Below are 27,464 nucleotides of genomic sequence, written 5' to 3'. Positions count from 1 at the left end.
ACGAGGACGAATTTGGCAGCGCGCACTTTGATGAACGCCCAAGTATTATGCTTTTGTATGGGTGGTAGCATTGTATTGTTCGAGAAACGCGCCAAGGAGAGAAAAGACAATCAGAGCACTTAATTACTAACAATGCTTGGGTTAAGCTATATTATTGTACATGAATGTAAGCATAGAATAAATACAATGGAGAGAGAGTGGTTCTGGCCAGCTGCCCTGATACAGAACAAGAGAAAAAAACATCGCAGAGACCAGCACCTATAAGCTCGGGTTTTAGTCAACCCTTTGTGGGTGGGCCAATATAGCCATAAATTTGACATCATATAACTCACTTAAACACATAGAGGCATGTTTTGATACAGCTGAAGAAGCTGCTCAGACTTACACACCTGAATGCCAAAATCTGCATTGATCCAACCTGGAGTGAGACACAGCTGAGAGAAACAAACACACACACACAACAAGGCGGTGAGAGACACAGGAGACATTCTCTTCCATGCTGCTACATCTGGGGAAGCAGGAGGTATTATGTAGAGGGCAAGATGGTGAGAGCAGAGAATTGGCAAACACCGGGAATTTGTTTGGAGTTTGGATATGTTCGACTGACTGTTACCTTGAGGTGCCCTCTGGCAACTTACAAAGAGTTGACCAAAACCCAGAACATCTTATTTAGTGCTGCTGTGCTACTGGGTGAAGTGCAGCAGTGTGGTACAGATGGCAAGGTAATTACAACCTGCGCCACCACTTTAGCAATGTATTGTTCTATATATCCTTCTCCCCTGTCGAACCCTGCACCGTGTGACAGCATATTCAGAATATTTATTTCCACCACAGAGGTCTGCTAATGTTTTACTGTCAATGACACTGAGGGAGATTTATCAGAGCTGATAGAACAATTAGGAGTGTGCTCTCATGATCCACGGTAGCATGAAGCATCCTCATGAGAGCTGATGGAAAGTCTTAGCTTAAACCTGTCTTGATCTGAACTAAACCACATCCAAAAACAAGGTGAGGAGGAACAGAACAGGGCTCTGTTTTCTATTATTAAAACCTTAATCCCAAAGGAAGAAGAATTGTAACAAATCCTTCTAGATTACCTCCGAACCGAGTGCAACGAACGAGTGTTTTTGTTCAAGATTTACCACTGTATAAGCACAGACGAATTTAACAATCAATCACGCTCTCCATGTCTGTGTAGGAGATGCTCGCAGACACCCACATACTGTCCAAATTTAGTGATCAATCCAATGTGCATGTGACAGGAAAACCACATGGGTTTGCTGCCAGTTACATCTTCTAGCATGACACTCCATCTTGCCATTTTTTTCAAGCGATAAGTTTGTGTCAACAACAATGTTTTGGACCACTGGAGAAGAAGCTGAAATCAGTCCATGATAGACAGATGCTTCATTCAGTCAAGTATCACTATACCACCTGCCTTCCCAGGTCAACTTTCCAGATGGTTTGGAGTGTCAGGTTAAACTCCTGCTAAAGGCTATCCAGCACTTTGGGAGTAACCTGATCACTGTGCAACGTTTCTGCTCATGAATCAGCCTTTAAACCACTGGGATGGATTGAAGCTTTAAGAGGAAGACGGGACTGGACAAATCTAGGTCTGTGTTTTCTCTGCATGGTTTCCACACAATATATTATTTCAAGGCCACCTCTGTCTATCTATAACTGCAGCGACATTATTTTCAGGTAATCTGCTAATCTTCTCAAATGGAATCTAATCTGTGTTGACTGTGCCAGATGATACATTCGCCACCACTGGGATCCCAGTAATGCTTTATCAACAGTATTACAGCGGTGTGTAGCATCGATGCCTACCTCTTTGTGTGTTATCAGCAGGTGTGTATATAAACCTGTGTTAGCTGAGGTGGCTATCAGCGGTGCTAACAGCAAGGACCACCTGTATCCTCTCTCATATTGGCCTGCTTAAGACAACACTCCCTGGGCTAATCTCCACACATACCTCTTATCTGTCCACAGCAGACTGTGGGTTTGTGTGTGTTACGTATATGTTTGTGGACGGATGTGTGGTTAAAGAGTCCCATGGAGAACAGATAATGGCAGAAACATAAAAGTGAAACCAGGAAGTCAATCAGGTAACTAATCAAAGCTAAGAAACAGCCACCCAACTGTACAGGAGGCTCTTAAGTGCTTTTAACATGCTAAACCTTTTGTCAACATCATTGACGGAGTAGAAGAAGAAAGACCACTAAATTAGAGATAACCTTTGCCCCTCTGTGGATTTCCCTGTGCAGAGGTTATCATCCTGACCTAAAGATAAGCAGTAGTGCTGTGAGGGCACACTGCCATGTCTGCAAGCAGAAAGGCAGGGAGCATCACTGCAAATAACATCAAGTAATTTAAACTCCAACTGAGTCTTTAAAAGAGCTGCTTGTTTTAGACAAAACCTGTGAGTGGAGGCAAGATAATTTCACGCTTCAAGTGACTGAAATGAGGCTTAATTCTCTTCTGCGACTATCACGATGTTACCTGGTTTACACAAAATGTCTGAAATCAGTTGTATTGCATTAAAAACATGCTGAACAAAATTACTTTTCAAGTATTTTTTTTCATTCTTATATTACAAATCTGGAGAGTAGACAACAGAGAGGGCTGTATACAAGTGATGTTAAAGGAACAGTTCACCTCAAATGTACAAAAAGTAAAATTAAGCAGGATACTATACAACACAAGTAACATTCAGAGGCACCCCAACCTCCTGCTATGTGAGTTTATACAAACCACACATGACCATCCAACAGCGTGCGTGTGTGACACGTTTAATAAACAGCACTAAAGGAAAATATTGTTTGATTTTTGGGTGAACTGTCCCTTTAAATATTTATCCTCCTAGAATCCAAAGGCTTCTTCTTTTTTTGTCCAACTTGCAGCTGAGGACTCATACCACCTCTTTAACAAGTGCTTTTTTTAACCTCTGGGGCACCCTTATCCTCTTCCAGCTCCTCTGTAAATTAATTACCGTGTGTTAATTACAGCGAGCACACCTGAGCCCCCAGGCCTGCCAGGGCAGGGGCTTAATCAAACACTAGTGACAGTCATTAGCTTCATCATTAAGCCTAGAAGAGCCAAACGCCACTGGAGAGTCCATGGGAACTGTCGGCATCTGGAGAACCCAGAGCCCTACACGAGTCCATCATGAAGCCCATTATGAGAGCATTCCTTCTTACTCCTGTACACCTCTATGTTTATGCACTGACAGCATGCTATGGTTTCACCTTGTGTTGTTTTACACAACACGGTATATTTACCATCCACACAGGACCTGCACATGCATGGTGTAATTCCTATTAGCATATTCATACAGTTGGAACATCAGCATGACTCTCTGGGCAGGTAGTGCGCCGTCTCCGCTGAAATGGAGGTGTATTATTCATGTCAGATGTCTGGCTCTGTCGTCTTTGCCGAATTTCTTCAATTGTCACAGCTGACTGCTGCTATATTCCAGGTTTCCCCTTCAGGCGAGTGAACCGAACAACTAAACAATTTCTCCATTTACATGCATGGAGGGATACCGTATCACTCACACTGCACTTAGACACTTTGACGCCCGACAAACACGCACACTGAGGACATGGGCGCTACGCAAACATCTTCACACTCACAGCAGTGCCTCTGTCCACAACAGCTTGTCATCACTGTCAGGATCAAAGAGGTAGAATTTGAATGTGTCCACACATAAATGATGTTCTCTACCACAGAACATGGACAGGAATGCTTCCCCTTATACATTGGCCATGAAATGATACCTTATATAAGAGAAGGCATTCTTCCCTTTAGGAAGGATGTGAACATAACTCTACATGGGTGTGAATGTGTCCCTTTCTGTTCTGGGTGTGAAGTTACAGCAAAGGAGTGACGACTCTCCTGAGAGTTGTAGGTTGGTGTTCGAGAAGTGAGGAGAACCCACAAGACAAAAAGGAGATGCAGGAAAAACGTGTCCACCCACATGCAGGCAGCACACGCTGGGGATACAATAAAAAGACAATGAATAAGTTGTGCTGTTTTCACAGCCTACAGTTTTCACCCCTCAGGTGTTTTTTCGTTTAACAAGGCATAAAGGAATAATATGTCCCCAGTTTAATGTAATATTCTTTCATACAAATATCAATCTAAGTATAAACAATTTGAGAAATACCTTTTTGAATTCACAACAATCCGAACAGCATTTTCTCTGGGTCACTCCTCGGGTGCTATCATCACAGCTCAGCTCGCTTATAATTACCCGTGACCCCTAAGGTCACCCATACTAATTACAGGTGATACTGGACAGGCAGGCTTTTAAAAGGCAGAGCTCCCACAAAGAGCCATTGTCTGCAGGGGACCTGGTCACAGGGGGATTTTGAAGGTGCACTCGATTTTGGGAGGTGCCAGCTGCCACCATCCCTTCTTCCCTCAGCTCACTCCCCTCCCCCTTCATCACCACAACCACACCACATTGACCTGCACATGAACCGAGATGCTAACTGTGACAATGACGATGAATTCCCCCCACACGTGAGACAAAACCTATGTGGGACACAGAGTTCTAGTCTGGGTCAGTGTCAGCCAACAGAACAGTCTCTCTCAATATATGTTATCAACTACTGCAAGTACTGCAATGAGGATGCTGAGAAAGAGAGTCATTCATTGACACTAAACATGTGCGTAAACCGGCAGTTTGTTTATATCTGTGCATTTATTAACTGCAGGGATGAGGTGTACAGATGGTGGTGAAGTTCATCAGCTGTGAAAACAACCACAGCTGGAACACTCCTGGTCATCATCCATCAACAGTTTGTGCTTCTCTATTGTGCAGGGATTAGAGCACAGATATGAAATGTATATGGCCTCTAACTTACACACACACACACACACACACACACTAGAAATTGTGCTTCTAGCTCACATGATGCACCAGATGGTTTGTTACAGACACTTCACTGGTAGCCATGGTCCTCTGTGCTGTAGATCTAATGGTATATCTCAGGTCACAGTTTATGTACCAAAATGGCTCTGCTGTTGGTCTTTTCCCCTCTTTCTGTCTGAGCTACAGCTTTAAAGTACCTGGAACAGCCAGAGATGACCCTCAGAAACCGTAAACAAAGCTGTTGTGTTGGAGTCAGCTGGGATACCTAATTGTGCTGAACAAGACTGCTAAACATGTACTAAACATTATATGAAAAGAGGAATTACACATTTAGTTACATGGCAATTAGCAGGCTTTAATTAGATACAATAATGGATGCACCTATTGTGCTTTGAGGCTTTTATTCCTGTAGTCATTTGACTTGCCAAGTACAAATTTAAACAGCGTTTGCAGGAAGTCCTTCATATGTAAACCTCGAGGTCTCAGTGTTATAGTAAAATGAACATCCTGTCATTTAAAAAGGTTTATTATGAGAAAGCAAAGATAAAAACAGATGGAGTGTCAGGGCTCTGCATATTACAGAAGCAGTTGTGTATCTGCACAACTGGCCCTCCTGTAATATGATTCACAGCCAGTCAGCCAGTACACAGTGCAAACCAGGTACTTTAAAGCTGTAGCTCAGACAGAAAGAGGGGAAAAGACCAACAGCAGAGCCATTTTGGTACATAAACTGTGACCTGAGATATACCATTAGATCTACAGCACAGAGGACCATGGCTACCAGTGAAGTGTCTGTAACAAACCATCTGGTGCATCATGTGAGCTAGAAGCACAATTTCTAGTGTGTGTGTGTGTGTGTGTGTGTGTAAGTTAGAGGCCATATACATTTCATATCTGTGCTCTAATCCCTGCACAATAGAGAAGCACAAACTGTTGATGGATGATGACCAGGAGTGTTCCAGCTGTGGTTGTTTTCACAGCTGATGAACTTCACCACCATCTGTACACCTCATCCCTGCAGTTAATAAATGCACAGATATAAACAAACTGCCGGTTTACGCACATGTTTAGTGTCAATGAATGACTCTCTTTCTCAGCATCCTCATTGCAGTACTTGCAGTAGTTGATAACATATATTGAGAGAGATTTAACTTAACCTGCTTTACTACTTCATTTCCATTCATTGCAATGCAGTGGCAACAGTTCACTATGGACAGTAAATGTCACAGACAGTGCTAAGTTTCCAAGGCATTGTGAAAGAGCCGGCACAGTCGTCTTCACCAAAGGTCAAGACCGATCCTTTTACTTCCTCTCTTCTCCTCACAAAGCTGCACGTCAACGACAGCTGCTTTTTAACATGGTCCAGGCATGACTCACCGAAGCACTGAGGGCTGCAGGCAGCTTTGATCTACGTTGTATCACCAGGCAAAAGGTTCACAACAGAGCAGCGATGTGTTTTCCTTGACACTGAATGAGTGAGTGCTGAAAAGGTCAGAGGAGTCAAGCGGACGAGGAAAACAATTGAAAAGGATCCATTCCAATAAGTCATGAACATCCGTAGAATCGCGTGGACGTGAAGCGAGCAGACATCAGGGAGAAGTGTAGCTTTTTTTCTTTTTTTCCTGCTGTGGTGATTCAACCAACGCACCTGCAGGAGGTGAGGACAGTCAGCAGATTTCCACACAAGAGCGCGACCTAGTTCTCATTCATCCCTCAGTGACTCACAAAACCGTGACATGACATCACATAAAGCTGCACAGCTGCTCGGATATTCAGGAGAATTCTTTTGTCTGTCTACAAATATCTCTTTCAATTCCAAACAAAGCAACCAGTGGATGGATTGCTTAATGAGCATGTAAGACATTGCAGGAAAAACAACCACTCCAGTCCACCACCTCTGCAACACTTCCTGGGTCACATCCTCCAAAGAGATTTAGAAACAGCCTGAAAATCTGTCTCTGCAGCCTATCAAGCTGAATCTGACCCTGTGGACAAGTTCACAAAGGGGATTCAGTCTTCTCTAGGATGTGCAGCCAGTTCAGGGTCAGCACACAAAGCTCTACTTAATTCTAAGGCTGTAAAGCAGAGCTAGAAAGCGGACCGTTGGACTAAAAGGGTTCACATGCAAGGCACAAACAAAGTGAAGGAGGCCAGGGCACATGAGGATGTCAGCAAGTGAGTACAATTTGATTAGATGACTTCCTTCCTGCATGGCCTGGAATTCAGAGTGACCTATGAGCACACCACTGGTCACGTACCTACCCATGTAGAGCCCGTAATATACTTCACAACACACAGCTTGTGTGTGCATGTAGATGTACAATATCTCAGAATCAAAGGTGAATAGACAATCCTCAGACTCCAGCTAAAATACACAGCCCATCCATCCCAAGCAGAACAGATCTCCAGGCCTGTCTATGATCTGCTACTATGATTTTGACATGACATGGAGTAGCACAGTGGAACCAATGAATGCAGTTAGATCCAGTACTCCCCTTGTTTGGCCTGGATAGATTAGACGCACTCGACCAAAGCAAAGGACGTCTCATGGTTTTCATTGTTAATCTTTGACTGAGTAAAAGGAAAAGACCATCTGAAAATCTGACCCTTATGGGCATCACACGCTGGCTGTGTCTTGCAGCATGATGTCATCTGACCCGGCTGCATATTCTGTCTACAGAGAGAAGATGCAGGACCACAGAGAAGGGGGGTTGAACTGGGGATAATGCTTTGCTGCAACAATTACAAAAAGGGGCATTCGCTCCAGTCTACTAATTAAAAATCATCTGTCTGATGCCATGAAGAGGTCTGCAGCAATGTTTAGTTAGGTCCACATCCAAATAAACACTGTGACCCTAGACTTCCAGTTCGGACATTGGCCTGTATCCTAATTGACTTTTACATATCTCTCTGCCATTCCTATATTATTGTTAGAATATAAGTATATGAGGAGCTTTGGGGGTTTGAGGCACCCATGACAATGCTGGTCATCACTACTGTTGGTAGGTCCTAATCCTCCACAAGGCCTGCTGTTTTGGAGATGCTCTAGTTCAGTCATCTAGATATCACATTTGACTTCTGTCAGTCACTCAGATCTGTACACTTACCTCCTAACTAAGAAGCTAGAGTAGGTATCAGATAACAGGGCTGATTTATTCACTGCAATTCTATGTTTGTGACATCATTTCATCAGTTTCAACACAAAGGATGATACCCCGTTATCAGGCATCACAAAGCCAGGTACTTCAAACACACCAACATGAACTCACCATCCACTGATCCACCCTCAGACAGTGGCTGCCTTATTGTCTTAACCCTGACCCTTACCCTGGAAGTGAAATTATCTCACAGTGGACTGGACTGGGCTTGAACTTCTTTGCACATAAGCAAATAATCCCAGATTACACAAACAAATTTGCGCAACATAAAACCAAGTTTACCTAAGGTGCTACAGACAAACTGGCAGATGTGAGAAATTAAATGTATGCAGCTCAGCAACAAAAGGAAAAAGGGGCAACTTAAAGGCGCAGCTGAAATTCTGTCCTGTCTTATCTCAGAGCCGACACAACAGGCTGGTTACATACAGTACCCGCCTCACCCTCTCTCATATCTCTGTGTCTTCAAAAGAAAAGAAAAATCCCTTTTTTGATTGTCTCTTTCCAATCGTCCCACGCCTCTATGTGCTGACCAGCCCTCAAAGCCATCCCTCGTGTCTGCTCTCCTTGGATCTATCCACATAAAGAATATGTAATTACAGGAGAGTCAGGGCCAGATAGATGACTGTGTGAAGCCACAATGCAGCCCAGGAAGAGTCATTCTGCCCAGGGGCTATTATCAGATTAACAACCCCCTCTTCTTCTGTGTTTGGGCATTGCTAAAATCTCCTTCGGCTCTCTTACTGCCTCTTTGACTGTATGCCTGTTCTGTAGTTTTTGTCTTTTCCTCTGGTCTCCCAGACGTGCCAGGTTACACATTATTGTCTAACTGGGCACAAGCTACAAAGCCTCCTACAGGGAAAATAAAAAGGAGACAGACAGAGGGAAGTGAGAAATTTGTAAAGAAAAGAGTAGATGAAAGGGAAAATCAGGAAGCCTGGGCAGTTTTACAAAATACAAATGATATGGAATGTCCTGTTAGGAGGTTTTTTTCTGCTACTAATGTTTTTAAATGCTTGTGGAAGGATAATGATAGGATATTATGTGGGTTTTGAGAAGGCGAGTTCATTTTCAGTGTAGTATTTGTTTTTGGCGGCTCCATCCAAACAGAGTTCCCAGGCTCTGGATAGTTTCCTCTGAATGTCCACTCCAGCCAATCAAGGCCAATTACCCGTTAGCAGTGAACACACAAACATAGTGACACTAAGATTTTCAAACTTCTTTAACTGGCCTCCCTGTGGAAATATATTGAGTTTCACCCTGGCGGAGGTTCACTTCACATGATAGCAATGAGGGGAAAACCCCAAGTGATGAAAGGCACAACTGTGGGGGTTTTCTTAGCATTTGACAGTGGCCTGAAAGGAGAATAAGACATGGGAGGAAGATAAGAAATGAGTCTGTCAAGTGTGAATGTTTATGTCTTAACCCCTTAAAAATACATGGTCAAAACAAAAAGATATGTATTTTGGGGACCAAAATTTCCACATAAACCGGGATGATTGACTACTTTTCCTTTGCCAGTAGACAAGTTTTCTTTCCTTGCCTATAATAAGGTGCCTTCAATAATATATCTTTTACTTGAGGTTTTTTTTTTAAAAAAAATGTTCACAAGAAAGGAGAATGACCGAATCTGTGACTAAGATAGCGAAGAGTTAGTCGAGCTAGAGTAAACAAATATGTGTGGCTCAGGGTTGTGATAGCAACAAGGAGGAGCTGAGGCACCCAGGCAACTTCCTCTAGCACCTCCTGTGGGGTTCCCCATCCATTCCCAGGCAATCTAGGAGACATAATTACACCCCCAGCAGGTACTGAGTCAGCCTCTGGGCCTCCACACAGTTGGCTAATGCCTGGTGGGCCTCTGAAGGGAGACAGTAACTGGCTGAAAGTTTTGCCACATTAAAAATTCTCAATGTTGTCCAAACATTTGTGAATGACATAATTGATGATGTCTGCACGATCTCAGACTGCACCTTAAAGGCAGAAGTAGCAGATAAAGTTGAATTTTATCACAGGCAAAATTACTGCTAGCCTCTTGGACTGTGCCTCTCGACAGGTACCATTCTCAACTGAAACCTCACTGTGTGTTCATCATTATATGTAAAGTAGGTCCAAGGTGTGTATGTGCATATGCAGTCATACGCACTTGTTTTTGAGTGACTCATCCACAAGCCATTGTCTGACATGGCATTAGCTCACCTGGATATACAGTCATTACCGTTTCCTGAAATACATGGGGAAATTGTATGAGCTCGCTGCACTGGAGCACGGATGGCAAAAGAAATGATGGTGTCCTCTGTGTAAAGATGGAAAGGGCTGAATTCAAGAGGCTCTTAGCACACTGGCTGATGACAGGTGTGATACTGTGAGTTTTGCTGTGGCACACTACAGGGACCCCACAAGTGGTCTGTAAATGCAACAGTGGAGAGAGGGCAAGAGCATACGGGGCAGACCAGACTGGAACACTCATAAACACAACACACACACACAGCAGGTTGTAATCGTGGTGACATGTGCGCGCAGCATGCTCTGAAGTCACACACAAACAGGCAGCTGCCGGGGGACCTGCTGCGAGTGTGTGATTGTGACTCTCTGGGGTTTTCATAAGCGTGTCATCTCATAGGTGTGTCTCCCTGTGTGTGTGTGTGTGTGTGTATACACAGCCGTTGTGACCCAGCACCACTATCCTGCGCTTACACACCACCATGGAGGATTAGCCACCGCGCTTGCTGGGGGAGCACATCACAGCCAATCACGTATTCATGGGAAATTCAATTTCTCCGACACACTGGGATGATTTGTACCCTGACATGGAGGCTCTATCTCACCCTGTGCATTGTGTCTCAAATTGAAAAAGCAAGCAGAGGACATTTTTATACAGCCAAAATATAAGGAGTATAAGCAGGGGAAGCAGTTAATATGCGAGTATTTCCAGTTCACAGTGACGCAACACAACACTGATTTATTTGTTATACCCTGATGTCAGGAAATCTGCCTATGGATTCCCTTTTAAACATTTTTGTGCATCTGGTGAGTCAATCAGCTTCCATAATCACCACCCCACCTCTGCCCCTACTCCACTTTCCATTCCACAATACAGATGTTTTCCCCCAACCCCTATATCAGATGGAATTGAGGCAGGTGTTCACCCCCACCCCTCTCTTTTAGCATCATAACCATTATGAGTCCCATCTCAAGATAAGCTCGCCTGCCAGACAGATAAGGAATCATCATGGCTATAATGGAGGCAGTACCACAGGGACACACGTGTTGTTCAGGTGCCAAAGAGCTAATTGAAGCCAATCGCCATTTCACACAGTAAGTGCCATCTTCATAATAAGGTTGCATCCTCTAAAATTGCTCCCAGTGCTTTGCTCATTTTTCCCCCCTCCCCACCTGCACCCTGCATTTTCGCTCTTCCCTGCAGCCATGGCCTGAATTCGCCGCTGATGCCACTGAGTTTAACTGTAAACACTTATGGCTGGGTCACAGGTCAGAAGGAAAACATGCATTGTGGGAGTTCATATGAGGGTCTTCCTCCACCTCCTATCAAGATCTGGATCTCAGAGCATAAAATCAGATGAAACCAGTGGGATACATGTGTATGATTTACCCCTGCAAAGAAAAACTGATAAAGATAGAAACAGAGGAGCCTTGAAGATGGAGATATTTCCTGAGAGATAATCCCCTCTTCGGGTGGGAGATTTTGAGAAGGAAAACCTTTTTATCATCCTTCATTTTGTTGTTTTATCTTCCCTATACCCTGCAGCAGGCCTCATGATTTTCTTTTTTTTATCCTGAATGTCTCCTAAATGTAGAAATACAAAGATTTTGGGCATAAAAAGGTATATGTTAAAACAACAGTGATGATGTGTGTGGACGGTATAGATGGACAGACCTTTCATGGTGTCACCTATAGGTAGGAAGAGGTTTCAAAACCGACGCCCTCTCAGTCTGAATGCATCACACACACACACGTTCAGGGTCTCAAACTGTCACATTATGAAGCAAAAGGTAGACCATTGTTAGACTTCAATGGAGGTGCTCGAGCAGCAGGAATGGATGTTGCTCCAGGAACAGTTGCTCTTTTTAAGGCTGCAAATCATGTTGTAGATCAGCGGTCCCCAACCTTTTTTGCACCACGGACCGGTATCATGTAAAACAATACTTTCACGGACCGGCACAGAAAAAAAAGTGCATAAAGAGACAACTTACTCTTATGCTTAATTAGTGGGAGCCTTTGAGCTTTCTCAGCAATGAAGCGGTCCCATCTGGGGATAATGGGAGACATGACACCCGAAGTGTGTTTCTTATGTCCAGTCCACTCCGTAATTTTGTTTTGGCCGTCATTAATTGCTTCAGTCGTTCTTGTTCATGTTTTCTTCCATGGCTTGTCTTTTAATGCAGGGTGCTCGGTCTCGCAGTTTTGAAGGCTTCGTTGCCTCATTTGCGAGTCTGTCGCCACATATCACTCAGAGCGGACTTGGTGTGTGAGAATCACCTGTTGCAATAAATCCGTATTTTAAATAGGACTCCTGATATAGTCTTTTAAATGCGGGTTTCTTTTTCTTTGAAGGGGTAGGCTCCTCTTCTTCTGTCTCCTCGTTAGGCCTTTTCCCCTTTCCGAAGAAGCTCTCCAAAGACGTTTGTTTTTTATTCATTTTTGCTAGCTTGTGGGCTTAATTTTGGGGCCGTATCCCGTGACCGAGACAAGCGTCTAGGCAGGTGCTTAAAGGCACAGGCGGATGAATCTGATTGATTTATAAAATGAAACAGCTTTCAGACTCAGATAATGAATAATATATGTTTTGCTCAGTCTTTCTGTGCGGCCCGGTACCAAATGACCCACGGACCGGCACCGGTCCCCGGCCCGGTGGTTGGGGACCACTGTTGTAGATGGTTTGGAGATGTTACCATGGTAACCAAGATCATTTTCCAAACCTAGCCAAGTTATTTTGTACCTGAAGTTATCTGAAAAGCGACCTGCATAACATAGTGCTGGTAGCCCTAACCCTAACATGGTGATTTTCATGGACAACCTCTCGGACTGGTAAGGTGTTGACATGTAATATGATCTAAAAGGTGGCTAACCAAGGCTCCACACTCAAGGACATAGGTGTGGAAACATATGTGGTATGGGAGGTTTAAATGATCACCATCTGGGCCATGGCAGAGGAGGAGTTGTCTAAACATTTTAACACGAAAGGCTACCTACTTTTAAAGCCAGCCAGTGTAGATAGGCGGTTGTCACTTAGTTTTAGCATAGTGTGTGTTTAGAAACTACTTTAGAAAAAGCATCTGACAGATTTATCTGCCTATTAAGTCGTACGTCTGCAAACCTTGACTCAACATCCCTGCTGTCAGCCTCAAGCCACAACTTATTAATTAGAATGGCAAATTGGCGTTAAGAACATTCTACATGGCTGCATGGCTTCCACTTCTCAATTTTTGGAGAGAGTCCGCTGCTCAGCTTAATTAATTTGAGAGACCTTCAAGGACTCCTGCAGCTAACACCACAGACCTGCTCGCATAATTACCCATCGTGTTTAAGCATGTGCGCGCTCTCTGTGGCTGATGCTTAAATCTCCAACCCTCTTTTTAAAAAAATGCAGCGGACATCGTCCATTCAAGACCAGTGCACCTCGCCCAAGAGCCCCAGCCTGGCTCTTTGTAGTTGAAGCGGTGCTAATGAGAATGAGGTCATGGGGATTTTGGCAGCCATTGTGACGGATGTGAAGAGAGACACAAGCCAGAACCATAACGCCTTTTTTTTACTCCCCACCCAGTGTGTCAAAACATGCTGAGTGTTGAGCCAGTGGCAGCAGCAGACTGGGAAATAAGGGCAGCTTCTTGGCAACTGGCTGCCATGTTGGAGGCCAGTTCCAGTAAAAAGATTTATGAGGGAAAAGAAGAAGAAAGAAAGAAAGAAAAGTTCACTTTATCTTTTCCATTTGACAATCACAACCCCAGCTGAGCAACTGTTCGATGCACAGATGAAGAACGCAAACAATCAACTGTAACTGTTAATTTATCAGAAATGGTGTCTCTTTGCTTGTTGCTGGCGACTGACTGCTTTTCAGCTGGAGAATTAAAGAAGGAGGAGAAAAAGGGGGCTTGTGAGAGAGTGAGGTTTAAATGGGGGGAATGGGTTTAACAAGGCTGTAACACAGCAGAAAAGAATGTCCTCTTTCCATGGGCCACTGGAATGGGACTAACAGGGACGGACACAGTGAGTGACACAGCAACACACTCATCCACATATGCAGAAGGAAGAGTGTTTCATCATCAAGGATACAGACTGAGCTTTCCTGCATAGACAAACAAGGTATGAGAGATATGAGAGTGACCACATATCTCACACATTATATCATTTTAAAAGCAGCTCAGAGACACATACTTCACAAATCTGAGTAAGCCAGTATTGATAGCATGCCTCAGCACTGCAGTGGTATCAGCGTCTTTAGGCATTGTGGTCTGTTTCAGTAGGTGTTTGGCTTCAATGGAAAAGCAAACAAAGTCAACTTGACTAAATGAAAAATAAGAACTGATGTGCAGGTCAAAAGGCACAAACATGCTAAAACTTTATAAACCTACTTCTAAAAACTATGCCTGTTTTGATCTACAGAGGGATGCTGCACAGTGTAATAAACTCACAGAAATGAGGGATGCACTGATCTGACTTTTTTTCCCAGACGATGGTGCCATTTCTTTTATAGATATGTTGCGAGCAACAGTTAAACCTGTTAAGTTGTTGATCTTGCTGATATACACGCACATGTTGCAAACAGAACTAGGCAGCCTGGTGACTAGACATGGTGATGATGTCTGTCTACAAATGCGTTCAAAGGATGCAGCCTGAACAGTTTTAAGCACAAAATCCTAGGTTCTGAGCTAGCATGTCAACAGAATGCTATGTCATGTGGTTGAAAGTCTTCCATTAACCCTAGGTGTGGAAAAGTCATCATTGTTTGTGTCTTGGTTACCATGGTAACAACCCCTGCCTCTTCAACAAGATGAGAAAATGCCTGTCACAACCACATGGTGCCGATACTTGCCACTAAAGCCCTTCCACTGAAATATAAAGGACGTGCTAAAAATCACTCTCACTCACTTTCTTCAGCTAATTTGATAATAATGCTGTAGAAGGATTTCTGAGTAGTTTTAGTGCATTCCAACACATGAACATTGGCACAGTCATCTCCAGCAATCACCTAAAAACTACATGGATTTCTCTGCAGAAAGCAGGGAGAAGATCTCTCCCTGAGAAAGAAAGAAAAGAGATACCACACGCCGGAAATCGGTTTGTGGTTTGCGCAACGTTTGACGCTAAGCTGTTTTTCAGAGGCAAATGAAAAAAAAAGGATGATAATGAAAATGGGGGATTAACCACAGAAAGAAAGCAGAGAACTAGTTGGGCTTGTTGCTGAATACACAAAATAATTTAAAAAAGGGCAAACATGCCTCACACTGCCAGCCTCTGCTGCCCTGCCGGAGTTGTTCACCTCAGAATGCCAGCTTTAAACCTCTATGGGCTAGTACGTGTGTGTGTGTGTGTGTGTGTGTTGGGCAGAGGGCTTCCAAATGACATATTTGCATACAAACAGCCTGTCCAGATTCACAGAGGGAAAATGTGGAAGAGGAAGGAGGAGGAGGTGGGGGGACAGACGAGTATTGTAAGTGTGAAAGTCTGTGTGCGTGTGTGTGTGTCTGTCTCTTCTGAATGTTGAGAAAGGTGGCTTGTTTGTCCTCTTCAGGTGCTGAGGGGCTTTCGATTTAAGCAGTGGAGAATCTCATTACCCGAGTGATGCACTGCCTGTGTTTACACGCGTTATTCCAAAGAGGCTTCGACGATCCTGCTCTCTCACTCTGCTCTTCTCTTTCTTGGTCAGAGAAAAAAGTTCCAATTGCAACAGACTGTCTTAGCCACGGAGGAGGGGGGGATCAAATGGCTCTTTTTCCCAGAGCAGGGCTGTCGCAGACGGGATGCTAGAATTACTTCGCTGAAGTTAGCCCCCAGTGGCAGCACTTGAGAAAGTGGGAACAATGAGATTGGACAGGTGGGAGACTATGGTGCAAGTGTGTCTGAATGTGCTTATTCTAGCACTGGACAATTAGGCATACCGATTTAGCATGTCAGGTAATGAAGCAGTCACATTTTCCTTACAATTTGTGCTTATCATCTAATGCCAACACACAAAAACAAGGTTCATAATGGGTCAACAATTATAAAAAAATATCAGAATGTAAAAGATTCTACTTATGTTTGCATGCTAACCAACTAGCTAACTAGAATGTTATTGCCCGATATGGCCAGTGAGTTGGTGTAGCGTTGAGTCTATAATCAGCTCCGCATAAGAAGAAACAGACATAACACTGAAAACGTATGCTTAAGCTTATTCAACAAGAGCATTGGATCAACCATGTTCATTTCTTGTATAGAAATCGTGCAGCAACCAGCATGCACAATGCAGGCAGGCCTGTAGCCAATGGCAGGTTCTGATGATAGAAGCTGGACACAGTGCATGCTAAGCTAACCAAAGGCTATCTTACTCTCAAATGTTTGCTGCCTGAACTATTATTTCAGCTTTTTTTTGTCAAAGAAGTGGCTAAGAGTTCTGAATGCCCCCATTCATTTGGATCCTTATTCATTTTCTTTAGCCTACCTACGCCTCAACATCCACCCATATACACTACACACAGTACCCGGAGATGTACGCAGCCATGTAGGGAGGGATGAGATAACTCCTGCACACATTATGCACTCATTATGATCCGCTCTCTGTGAATTGGCCTAAATGAAATTGTGTCCTCTGACTCACATGTACCCTGCAGTGTTTTCATCAGCAAGGGCCCGAACTTGAAGACACTGCAGAATCATGTACTTGTGAGCTGTACTCATTCACTAACAACTCTGCTCTTTCACAATTTTTTGGCTTAACTTTAGAACAATAAGACATTTTTTTTCAAATATCATTTTCATTTTGATTTATCTACTACATTGTTCTCCATTCTTTAGTATATATATATATATATAATTACTCTGCTGGTGTATGTTGGCATCCATACCTGCATACCTTACATTTTAAATACCTGCATATTAAAACCACATAATTGCTCTTTATGTTTGCCTATTTTTAGAATCCCACTGGCTGTCACCTAAGCTCTGTGTCTGTCTTTCACTCTGAGAGAAGACTCAAATCACCTGACGCCGCCGCTGTGACAAGCTGCACTCCAAACAATAATTGAATTTGTTGCTGCTTTGCATCTTTATTCTCGCACACAGGCACACAACATCTCCTTTCAATCAAGCAAAAGTAATCCAAGTAGAGAGGGCGAGAGACACACGGGGAAGCGAGCGAGACGGAAGTAGCAAACAGCCTGGGAGCCCGAGTGCGCTCCATTGTTGCCAGCGTCAGATCACAGTGCACGGCCTCGTCTTTTTCATGTAAAACAACTGCTGTTTTTTTTTTTTTGACAGCAGGTTTGTTAAAAACCACCGGAGGAACACGCAGAGTTTAGATGAAAGACGCCTCAGTGTGGAGTTCTTTTCCTTTTATTTCCTCCCACATGCACACACACACTCGCCACCGCTGCCACACCTCCCCTGATGCACCGGTGTGTTAATTGCTATCAACGTGAGTCACAAATGCTCAGCCCACTTTTTTTTTATTCCCAGGAAAAAGAATGATTGCTGGCAAGCCTTATGTCTGTCAACACATGGTAATTCCTATTTGGAGTCACCTACTGTGTGTGTGTGCGTGTAGGTGTGTGTGTGTGGTTAGCACACAAAGCCCTATAACTTGGGTGGCTGAGTTGTCTTTGAACTGCAGACAGGGTTGACTTAAAGTCTGGGCTCGAGACCCAAAATAAACATTAGCCAGCTGGGAACATAGGACGAGTACTGCTTTAAATCTAATGACTGAAAACAGTAGGTTCTCTGTAGGCGTTTTTCAACTGCAGGAACCGTACACCCCGCCCTGGCCTAAAGGTTCCTACCATCAAAACAAACCTGATGAAATGCTGCAAAAGTTCCTGTGCACTGTGGTAAAATGGATTTGTGTGGAACAATTATGGATGTCCTGGAATGCTCATAATTCAAAATTTGGAAAGAATGCTAAACACCAGAGGGATATGATAAACACTCTGCTTAATTAACTACAAAGATAAAAGATAGTATTCAAAATCAAATTAACTAACTGCTAATTAACATTATTCACAGAAAATTGCTAAAAGCAAACCAAAAACAAAAAAAGGAAAATAAGTTTTATTGGGAGAATTAATGAGTTTATCACATAGATGTTATGTTAGAATAATCAATTAACACAGAAAAAGCTTAATGACTTTTACACAGCTGACTGTGTACATTAAAATGTGATGCTATATAGGGTGTAACTATTTTTTACTGCTGAAGACCAGAACAATATCAAGTCAATGACCTTAATTAGCCCATATAAAAGGTCTAAGGCTGATACCTTAAGCTCATAAGGACAGGCTGTATGATTTTAATGTGGAAAAGTAGTATACAGCTGAATAATCATCAATATTGACAGATATAATGCTAAAAGTCTGATTAATAAGCAGAATATAGCTCTCTGTGTCAGCCTGTCACCATGGCGACACCTGCCAATGTAAGTAACCTTGAAAGCACAGGTGTGTTCGAGCCTGTCTCCCTCTCTTAGGGCAATTACTGTGAATTTACATGCAAATTAAAAAATTCTGGTGAACATTTGAAGCTTTGAATGGAGTCTGTATGTTGAAATCTGTAGAAGATACATTTTGCATATGATCTAGAAGAGCTCTCACATTGACTTCAATGTTAAATGGATTTTGAATTAATATTTTGAAAACATATTTGAACAAATATGAATACAACCAACAGTCCTTGAAGAGCTGAACTGAATGATGTTTGAATAATTTATGTAGCTAAAAGTATGTGAAACTAGTTACAATCATTTATTTCTGTACCTCCTTCTCATTTGTTGGCTGACTTACTAACTGAAAACACCCAGGTCCCTGTAGTGAGAGGTGGGGGGGTTCGGATTTGGGAACGAGGGATGATAGAAAGTAGGGGATGGCTTTGCACCGAGGGAAGAAGATCCAATCTCTAAAAGTGTTGCTGTGAAGGTGAAATGCTGGAGGAGCCCTGCTGGGCTGCATTTCACAACACTCCGAGGGACTCTATAGGGAGAGATATTCCCACTGCTCCTATAGTAGCTGTGAGCAGGCAGGCAGGCATCTCACACCGCCCCCTCACACTATTTTCCAAAACCAAACACAGAATGCATTCATATACTGTATCTACATATCAAATGTTTCAGCTATTGATGTTAAATTATAATATTTTAGGATTATCCACTGGGGATCATGAACATGCTGTGGTAATGTATGGCAATATAGCTATTAAATGAAGATATATGTTCTATCCAAGCAGAGGTTTAAGGCCTGTGATAACACTTGGTCATAGGGTCAAATGGTCTTAATCTTCTGGGAACCAAGATAAAACTCAAACATGTTATGCAAATTTCAGGGAAATCTGTAAATATTCTCAAGGATTTCCCTCCACTCATGTCAATCAAAAAGAGCTGACAAAGACACCAGGCATTCAGTGCCTGAGGACCGTGAATCCACACACTAAAATTAGACAAATAAGGTTCATCTACTTTGTTGCTGAGAACTCTCACATTTGGAAACATCAGGATTTCACCTGCCAATCTGAATATGACAAGCGTGTGCTTATGCCAGAGCTATATTCAAAAATATGCAGGACCTGGCAGAAGTGTCAGATGAGGGGGGCCACTCTGAATTCAGATCAGGAACTACACCACTGGAAGACCCCGGCAGGATTCCAGAGTGGGGTTGCCAGGGCAACAGGAGCAGGAACTTTCAACCATGACAGCAGAACTGCAGAAGACGACGAGGAGAGCACAAAACAAGGCCTCTGTTTACAGGCACAAAACTGGAAGAACAATGAACGCATGCTGCTCGTATTTTTGCACTGCAACAAAGGACCTAAAGTTCAGAGAATGTCTGGGATGTTCAGGCGGACGAGGGGCTTTCGTGTGTGCCAGCTTAGTTGCCGCTTGGTTACCACTACCTCCCTGCTGCTTCATCACACACTCACACATTCACACAAACACTCGCTGTGTAAGCCTTTGCAGCTAGCCAAGCTAAAAGAACACACAGGAACAAACAGACAACAACAGCATCCACCTGGCATCACTTAATTAGACAGTAACCCTACAGTAATACGCTGCTCCGAATACTTTCCCAAGGTCTCATTGGTGAGGCAGCCATTGTCACAAACACTAATGTTTGCCAAGTGGTGGAGAGCGGCGCTGTGCCGATGCCGAGGCCATGCTAACAGGAAGGCTTTGGATGAAGATCTTATCAGCGGATGAGCTCCATTATCTGCTGTGCTTTTATGTGGCAGACAATTAACTCTTTACTGTTGTCCATGTCAATGCTGCCAACAGATAACACACAGATATACATGTATTAGCATTCTGCCATGCCAGGTACACAGCTTAGATTTCACTGATATGAGTGTTAGAAGCATTTCTATGTGTGTATGTTCTGACAGTTTCCAGAGAAAATATTTAAGTCTAAGTCTGCTCAGTCTGGTTATATTTGATATAATAACAGAACTGTGTGAAGAGACAGCACTCCTCCCTAACAATCTCCAAACATATAGAGTGTGTATTATAAAGGGAAATATTACAATTTTTCAAGCAGAGTAGGTTAATTACAAATGTCAGGGATCCATTGGCTGTTTTTTACAGCAACTGAAACAACAATAACAAAGCTAGGGTGGCTTAGAAAACTAGCCTAGTAAGAGTGAATTTTGCATTCCCAATGTCCGCCATCTTGGATACATACACTGAGGTAAGGGGTGGGACCAACAAGCAATTTGAATTTTTGATACAAATATTATGATGCTTTGCATGTCTATACGAAGTGTTCATGTGTCACTGAGTACTGCTGTCATGTAAACGTTTAGCTTAACTTGCAGGGCCACGCTAGTGTGTAGGAATCCATACAAATATATGATTTAACACTAGTTTAAAAGACTAGAAAAAGGTATTGGAGTGGAAATTGGGTTTCGGCAGATACTAACATTTGTGGTACCGATATCAGTGTGGGTATCGGACATGAAAAACTGCTATCGTGTCATCCCTAGTTGTTGTCAGTTGTTTATAGAGTTATACTTCAGTGGTCTCCAGTAGTATCAGCTACAAATGCAGCGGGAAGAATGTAATTCATGTCAGCAATTTTAAGAAAACATAAAGCCAGAAATGTTCCTGGGGGCCGATTTCTTCGATGCCATGACCAAATGTCTCAAAATGATTCTGTGCAAAATCCTTAAATAACCCATAAAAATATTATATTATCGTGCTGCAAATGTGGTTCAGTCTCTGTTGAGACTATGATTTAAAATTCAAAACATTGCTTTTCAGTGTTTTAACTGAAAAAATATGCCTTTTGCGCTAATACTAGATTAACATAAGATCAGAGAGATATATCTGTCAAACCCTCACATTGACAGAATGCAGGACAGGCATCAATCATCCCTGACAGGAAGAAGCACAGCGTGCATGAATGTGTCCTGGCGGCCATGTTGGTCGGTGGGCCTGTCGCTATGGCTGTATTACATGAGTGTCATTTGGATACAGTGCAGAGGATTCACATTAGAAGGAGAGAGGAACGGAGCAAACAAGTGGGATGATTTACAGTCTGGGTTTTTGGAGTGTCTCTTGAAGCGGGAGGAACGAGGACAGACAAGATAAATGACGAGAAAGGCTCTCGTCACATGTGCAAACAATTTTCCACCGCAGAACAACCAGGGGCCAAATGAACTGTCTGTTCAGTATGTGAAGCGTGAACAAATGCCTTTCACATTAAGTCAGAACCCCAGAGACTTGTGTGTGTGTGAGTGTGCGTGTGTGTGTGTGTGACCGCAGAGCGTGACTGTGTATTGTTACAGCAGTATGTGTGTGTACACGCACCTGCATGAGACCTGACTTAGCATGCAAATAAAGGTGAGCGCCATATTACAAAACATTATGGCCTCCTCTAAATCCTCTATTTAAATTCAGCCAGCGCAAATGTTTAGATTAGATGTATGTTGTAGGTGGATAATCCCTGCACCTGAAAAGACGCTTGCAGACTTGAAGGCAGAGAGATGACAGGAGGGTAGGTGAGAGTTAGAGATGGCATCACTTGTTATTCCTTATGTATAGAAAATAAAGAACCTTGACACCATGAATGGAGAGACAGTCTGAGAGAGATATATAGGATGGATGATGAATCTGGCGTGCTAGTAATGATGCCAAACATGGAGGACAAAGAGCAGCCATTTATACCACTGCTGCTTTAAGTGCAACACAACCCAACCACTCTGAGTAGCATCATTTTACACACATCAATAAAACAAGAGAGGCAGCAGAGCTAACACTCGGCTCTGGACCTGCTGGTCTGCCAGCTGCACACCTCAGCAATTCCACATAGCCAGCGTTCTTCTTCTGCTCTTATTCATTTCCACCTTGGAGGACTCTTAAACCAGGAAGTGGCAAAAATTACCCACAATTCCCCAGTGAGGGGGTAGAGGGTGGGCCGAGAGTTCGGACTGTCAGCGCCCCTTTAGCTGCTCATTAATCACTTAGGCTACTGTGGAACAGGCAGCCAGGAATCAGCAACACACACAAACACACACACACAAACTGTGATCGCAATGCCAATGTGTAATCTGCTCCTCCGCTAAACAATTGATCTACGCAAAACAGAGAAACCCTATTAAATGCTGAGGGCGGTTTCCTCCCCAATACAGATGAACACAAGAGGGACACACACACACACACACACACACACATACAGTGATGCTGTTCATCACTCAGGGAGGAGATAGAAATAGAGGGAAGACGAACACAGCAGAGTTCCCCCAGGCGAGTCAACAACTCAGAGAGAGAAGAGAGACACACACACACACACAAAGAGAGTCCTTTCAATAGTGCAGGCTCTCTTCATTCAGAGGGCTGCTATCATGTTTTGCAGCCTCATGTCCCTTTACAGGATGTCTTACAGGACCCAGTACTTGCATGCATTTTTAATTTTCTAGATGTCAGAAACATACAGCCTCCGAAGAGCAACTACATTAAAGGATCAGATGTAAAATGTTTAAGTGTATTTGTAGTAAAACAAGACTACTGCAGAAAGACAGAGAATACAGTGGTGCTTTTTTCCATCATCCTCTGTCCCTCCCTTGACAAAAGCTAAGCTAATGATACGCTATCAACAAACTACAAGAAATAAATGATACATTGTAAACAAACTGCATCACCATCACCACAGCTTAGCATAGCTACTTCTAAGAAAGTCTCCTTTTAACATCCACATGTCGTCCCTTATAGTCTCATTTAGCTACCTTGTTAGCAGCCGCGACAAGATATCTTGTGTCTCATGCATGAGTGTCAGCTTAATAACAGTGCAACAATAAATTACCGGACTGCACCTTTAACTAGTGCCAATAACCTGACACAGATTAATCACTCTATGCATTTGCTGATGGAAATGTGAGTTTCTCAACATATTAAAATAATCCACAGACAATTAAAGATGCTAGGCAGCATTTAATTTGGTGCTTTTGTTGTGATTATTTCCATTATTATTTACAAAAAATTTTCTTAGCAACAGTTACAACTGATGACTTTATAGCACCAGTGGTGGGTTTAAATATTGGATTTTAACATGAAGAAATGCAGTGTATGAAGATAAAGGAAATACTTCAGCCTTAAACTTTGTGATAAAACAAGCATGTTGCCTTTTTACCTCTTGATATTTACTTAATGAGAGATGTAGCATGCATCCACATTTGCTACGTACAATTACAGACACATAATACGGCTGAGTAATAGAAATTCTGACTTAGTCATAGGTTCATGAATACCATAAAGGTGCTGTGGCTTTGACCTTTAACATGATTTTTTAATGTTGATGTAGAACCTGAATGGAAAGCAGGTATGTTGTAATTACTGCTTTTTCATCCTTCATTCTTTTTTACTTAAACATTTCCTTCCTCTTATCTGTTAAACACACACGCACACACTCTTTTCAGAGAAAACTCTGGTGGTTGTAGAGGGGAAACGCTCTCTGATGCTCACGGCCATCAATTGACCTATCAAGGCTTTGCTGTGGCGGCTGCAGGGACAGACAGGAACACACAGGAGCTGTTTTCAATAACACCTTCTACATTCAATTTCACCTTTTTGTCAAAAACACTGGTAAGAGTGGGAAGTCAGCCAGAGCACAGACACACACACTTCACATGCAGCGATGTGGTGATTAGACTGAATCATAAGGAAGGACAAGATAGAGAGAGAAGTGTATGTTTTTAGAAAAGCTGCTATATTCAGAAGGTCCTGAAAAGTGACAACCAATCATCAAGACAGATGTGACAGCGGAAGTTCTCCGTGCTGTCGACCCTTTATCATCTGGCATCTGAATGTGAGATTCACATCCCTCTCTTCCATCAATCCGCACGCACCTCATAAATGCCAGCCTTAGGGAAATTGAATGGCACCATTTGTCTGTGTTTATTAGGCTGGGATGAACTCGGTCTCGTCGACCTTTCAGAGTACATACCCACGCCAAGTTAATTGAGGATAAGTCAGACTTGGAGTTCCAGTGGCTGGCAGAGCCTGAGCGCTGAGATCCCTGCGGACTCATTGCCTCGATTAAAAAACACAGATGTAGACGGGGAAGTTCATCAGGCCGGAGTCCTTTGAGAGAATGTCAATTTTTTTTTATTACTTAAATGCCCAGTATTAAATGCCAAAGTACTAGAAACCCACGAGTCATTACTGAACTGTGGAGCCTCTTCATCAAAAATGACTTTGGGCTGTTTGTTTGAGCACATCAGGTTTTGTAGTGCTCATTCAATGTCACTTAAAATCACGCTGCAACGTTAGCAGGTTGCTATTGTGCTAGCCATTAGTTTAGTGAAGATTTATCAAGGCGCCTATGTATGAGAGCAGCAGTGCCAATGTTAGCAAGCTGGACTAACTTGCTACTTTCCTGGGCCGACATTAATTAATTTTAATCTTAATCTTAATCCATATTCCAGCTCTTTCTTTATCATGCTGTCTTCCATACTTCCATACTTACATACTTTCTGTAAATTATTCTACTGAATGGTTGTGTTTGTGCTCTGCCTGGACTCCAACAGACACCGTACCTATGGGATGTCCACATGCTCAGTAGTCTGTAGTAAATGCCGAGTGGATTTAAAGTATGGACTCCTCAGTCATTTTAACACTTTCTTCAGTTTATTCTCTGCTTTAGTCATGGCTGTCAAGTTTGTCAATTTATTTTGAGTTGATGCACCCTCATAGGGATTTTGGAAAACTTGAACGTATTTTTTTTTTTTTGCTATACTTGCAGGATCTTTATAATTTCAAATGTCTCAAATTTCCATGACCTCCAACATTCCTGTACAGCTGCCTATATTTGATCTGTATGTTATCTACAAGTTTGATTTTGCCAATAAACGTGTCATACAAAATCCAATGTAAACAAAAGCCATTTCATCATCATAATATTGTCTCTTTCATGTTTTCCCAGGGGTGCCAGCAGCCACTGTCAGTAAAACAGCCATGTGTTATTCTAATGACAAAAAAACAAACCTCTGATTGCAAGTGATGTCCCCACCAGACACCATACCCCACGGCATCTGTCAATATCCATCACAAAGGCGGCTCTGTTTACACTGCGTAGCTGCTCTTACTGGACTGAGCCCAGAGAAAAAAAATAAATAAAAAAATAAATAAAAATCACTCTTCACACCAGGTTTGATTCACTGACATCACCCAAACATGCATTAATTATTCTTACAGGAGGTGAGTTTATTGCTGTGCTACTTTGGTATCTGCTGACATCACTGCTTGTTGTGATATGTGCAACATCGGCCTATATTTTAGCGCAATAAATGCATAAAAAGCTGTTTCGTCAAAGAAAAAAACAAGCGCTGCAACATTCACGGATAGAAAGCTCCATCAATATTTCAGTCGCGGCTTCGTGTGACTGTACACCATGCTGTGTATAGCGCGCGCTGCGTGTCTCCACACTCGCTCCGTGCGCTCACAGACGCATCCTTGGACTAGCCCCCCTGAATGTTACAGCATGAGTGGTTGGGCTTCAAAGTGGGCTCTGGGGACCTTCCCGGAGTCACTAATTGGACATCAAATGGATGCCTCCCACTTAGATGAGGTATGTATTAATTACATACATATATAAGTTTCAGTCTGAACGCTGAGCAGCGCACTGTAAACAGAAAACAATACCGCTGCTCGTGACCCTGAACCACTATGTGATTTAATGGAAGTATAAGGTGGCATATTTTTTTAGACATATTCTGAAAACATCTAAAGGTCCTGAAGCCTTTTATAACAACCACTGCGCGTCCAGGTGGACCACCTGGATGCGTAAAACCCAGCCCGCGCCTCCGCCTCGCTGACAGCCGCGCAACGTGCGTCTGCAGCAGCAGCAGCCCTCTCTGAGAACAATAACTTGTTTGTGGCGATGTGCGCCGTGCTTGGAGTGATGCATGTAGGTAGATGACAAAGAGAGGGATGGTCGGGATGTGGGGTGACAGACTCAGCGGATTGTGACGGGACAGGACGGGATGAGGAGGGGGCAGGTTACTTACGCTGCTGTTCTCTCCTGTCCAGTGGACCATCGCCTGGTTGTGGGTTGCATCCCCTTTGAGCACGAACGAGCTGCTGAGCAGGGACATTTGTTTATCCCAGGACAGTGCTCTCCTGGAGCGGGATATGAGCCCCGCGCTGAAGGCTTCCTCCTCCATGCCTCCTTCTCCGCCACCCATGTCAAACGTACGATCCTCCCCGCCACGCCGGTTTAAAGCCCCGGTACCACAGCGCACGGGTCCCGGCAGTGCCATCCAGGCCGAGGCGGTCAACAAGAAAACGCAGAGGTGCACAGCGGCTGGGAGAGGTTCTTCGGGGCGCAGAGGTGCCATGCTTTGCGCCGTAGTAGCGCCCGTATCGCGGAGACTGATGGAGATACTGCTGATGCTTGTGTTAGATAGATAGGTGTACTGTAATACTGTCGGCTGTAAGCCGAGGGAGAGAGAGAGAGAGAGAGAGAGGGAGGGGAACTGGAGCGCAGGCAGACAGTGGGAACAACGTGGACGCGTCTCTGTGCCAAGATGGATCCACAGGACGGCGCAGCGGTGCCCTCTGCTGTCCTGCAGCTGCACCGCGCTGCGACTGAACTCGGTCCATCTTCATAACATGTCACATATGAGGAATTCAGAAATATACTGAGGGTTAGCTCTAACACATTTTATGTACTATACATGGAGCTTCTACAGAGGTATCCGATCTAAAAACGTTTATGATAAACTCTTTCTCAAGAGCTTTCTT

The 27,464-nt window shown here is 43.3% G+C and overlaps 1 protein-coding gene across 1 annotated transcript in view; it reads right to left on the bottom strand.

The window, feature by feature from the left end:
- sorcs2 (sortilin-related VPS10 domain containing receptor 2) overlaps positions 1-27,094 on the bottom strand; it is a 235,948-nt gene extending 208,854 nt beyond the window's left edge. Inside the window, exon 1 of the mRNA XM_028429592.1 lies at positions 26,729-27,094. Within this exon, the coding sequence (XP_028285393.1) occupies positions 26,729-27,058 (330 nt within the window). The 5' untranslated portion in view covers positions 27,059-27,094. The remainder of the gene's footprint in view (positions 1-26,728) is intronic.
- Between the last annotated feature and the right edge of the window lie 370 nt (positions 27,095-27,464).

Source organism: Parambassis ranga, chromosome 18 (assembly GCF_900634625.1).
Source record: "Parambassis ranga chromosome 18, fParRan2.1, whole genome shotgun sequence".
Lineage (NCBI taxonomy): Eukaryota > Metazoa > Chordata > Actinopteri > Ambassidae > Parambassis > Parambassis ranga.
The sequence above is the reverse complement of the archived record's forward strand: the minus strand, read 5'-3'. Positions and strand labels throughout refer to the sequence as shown.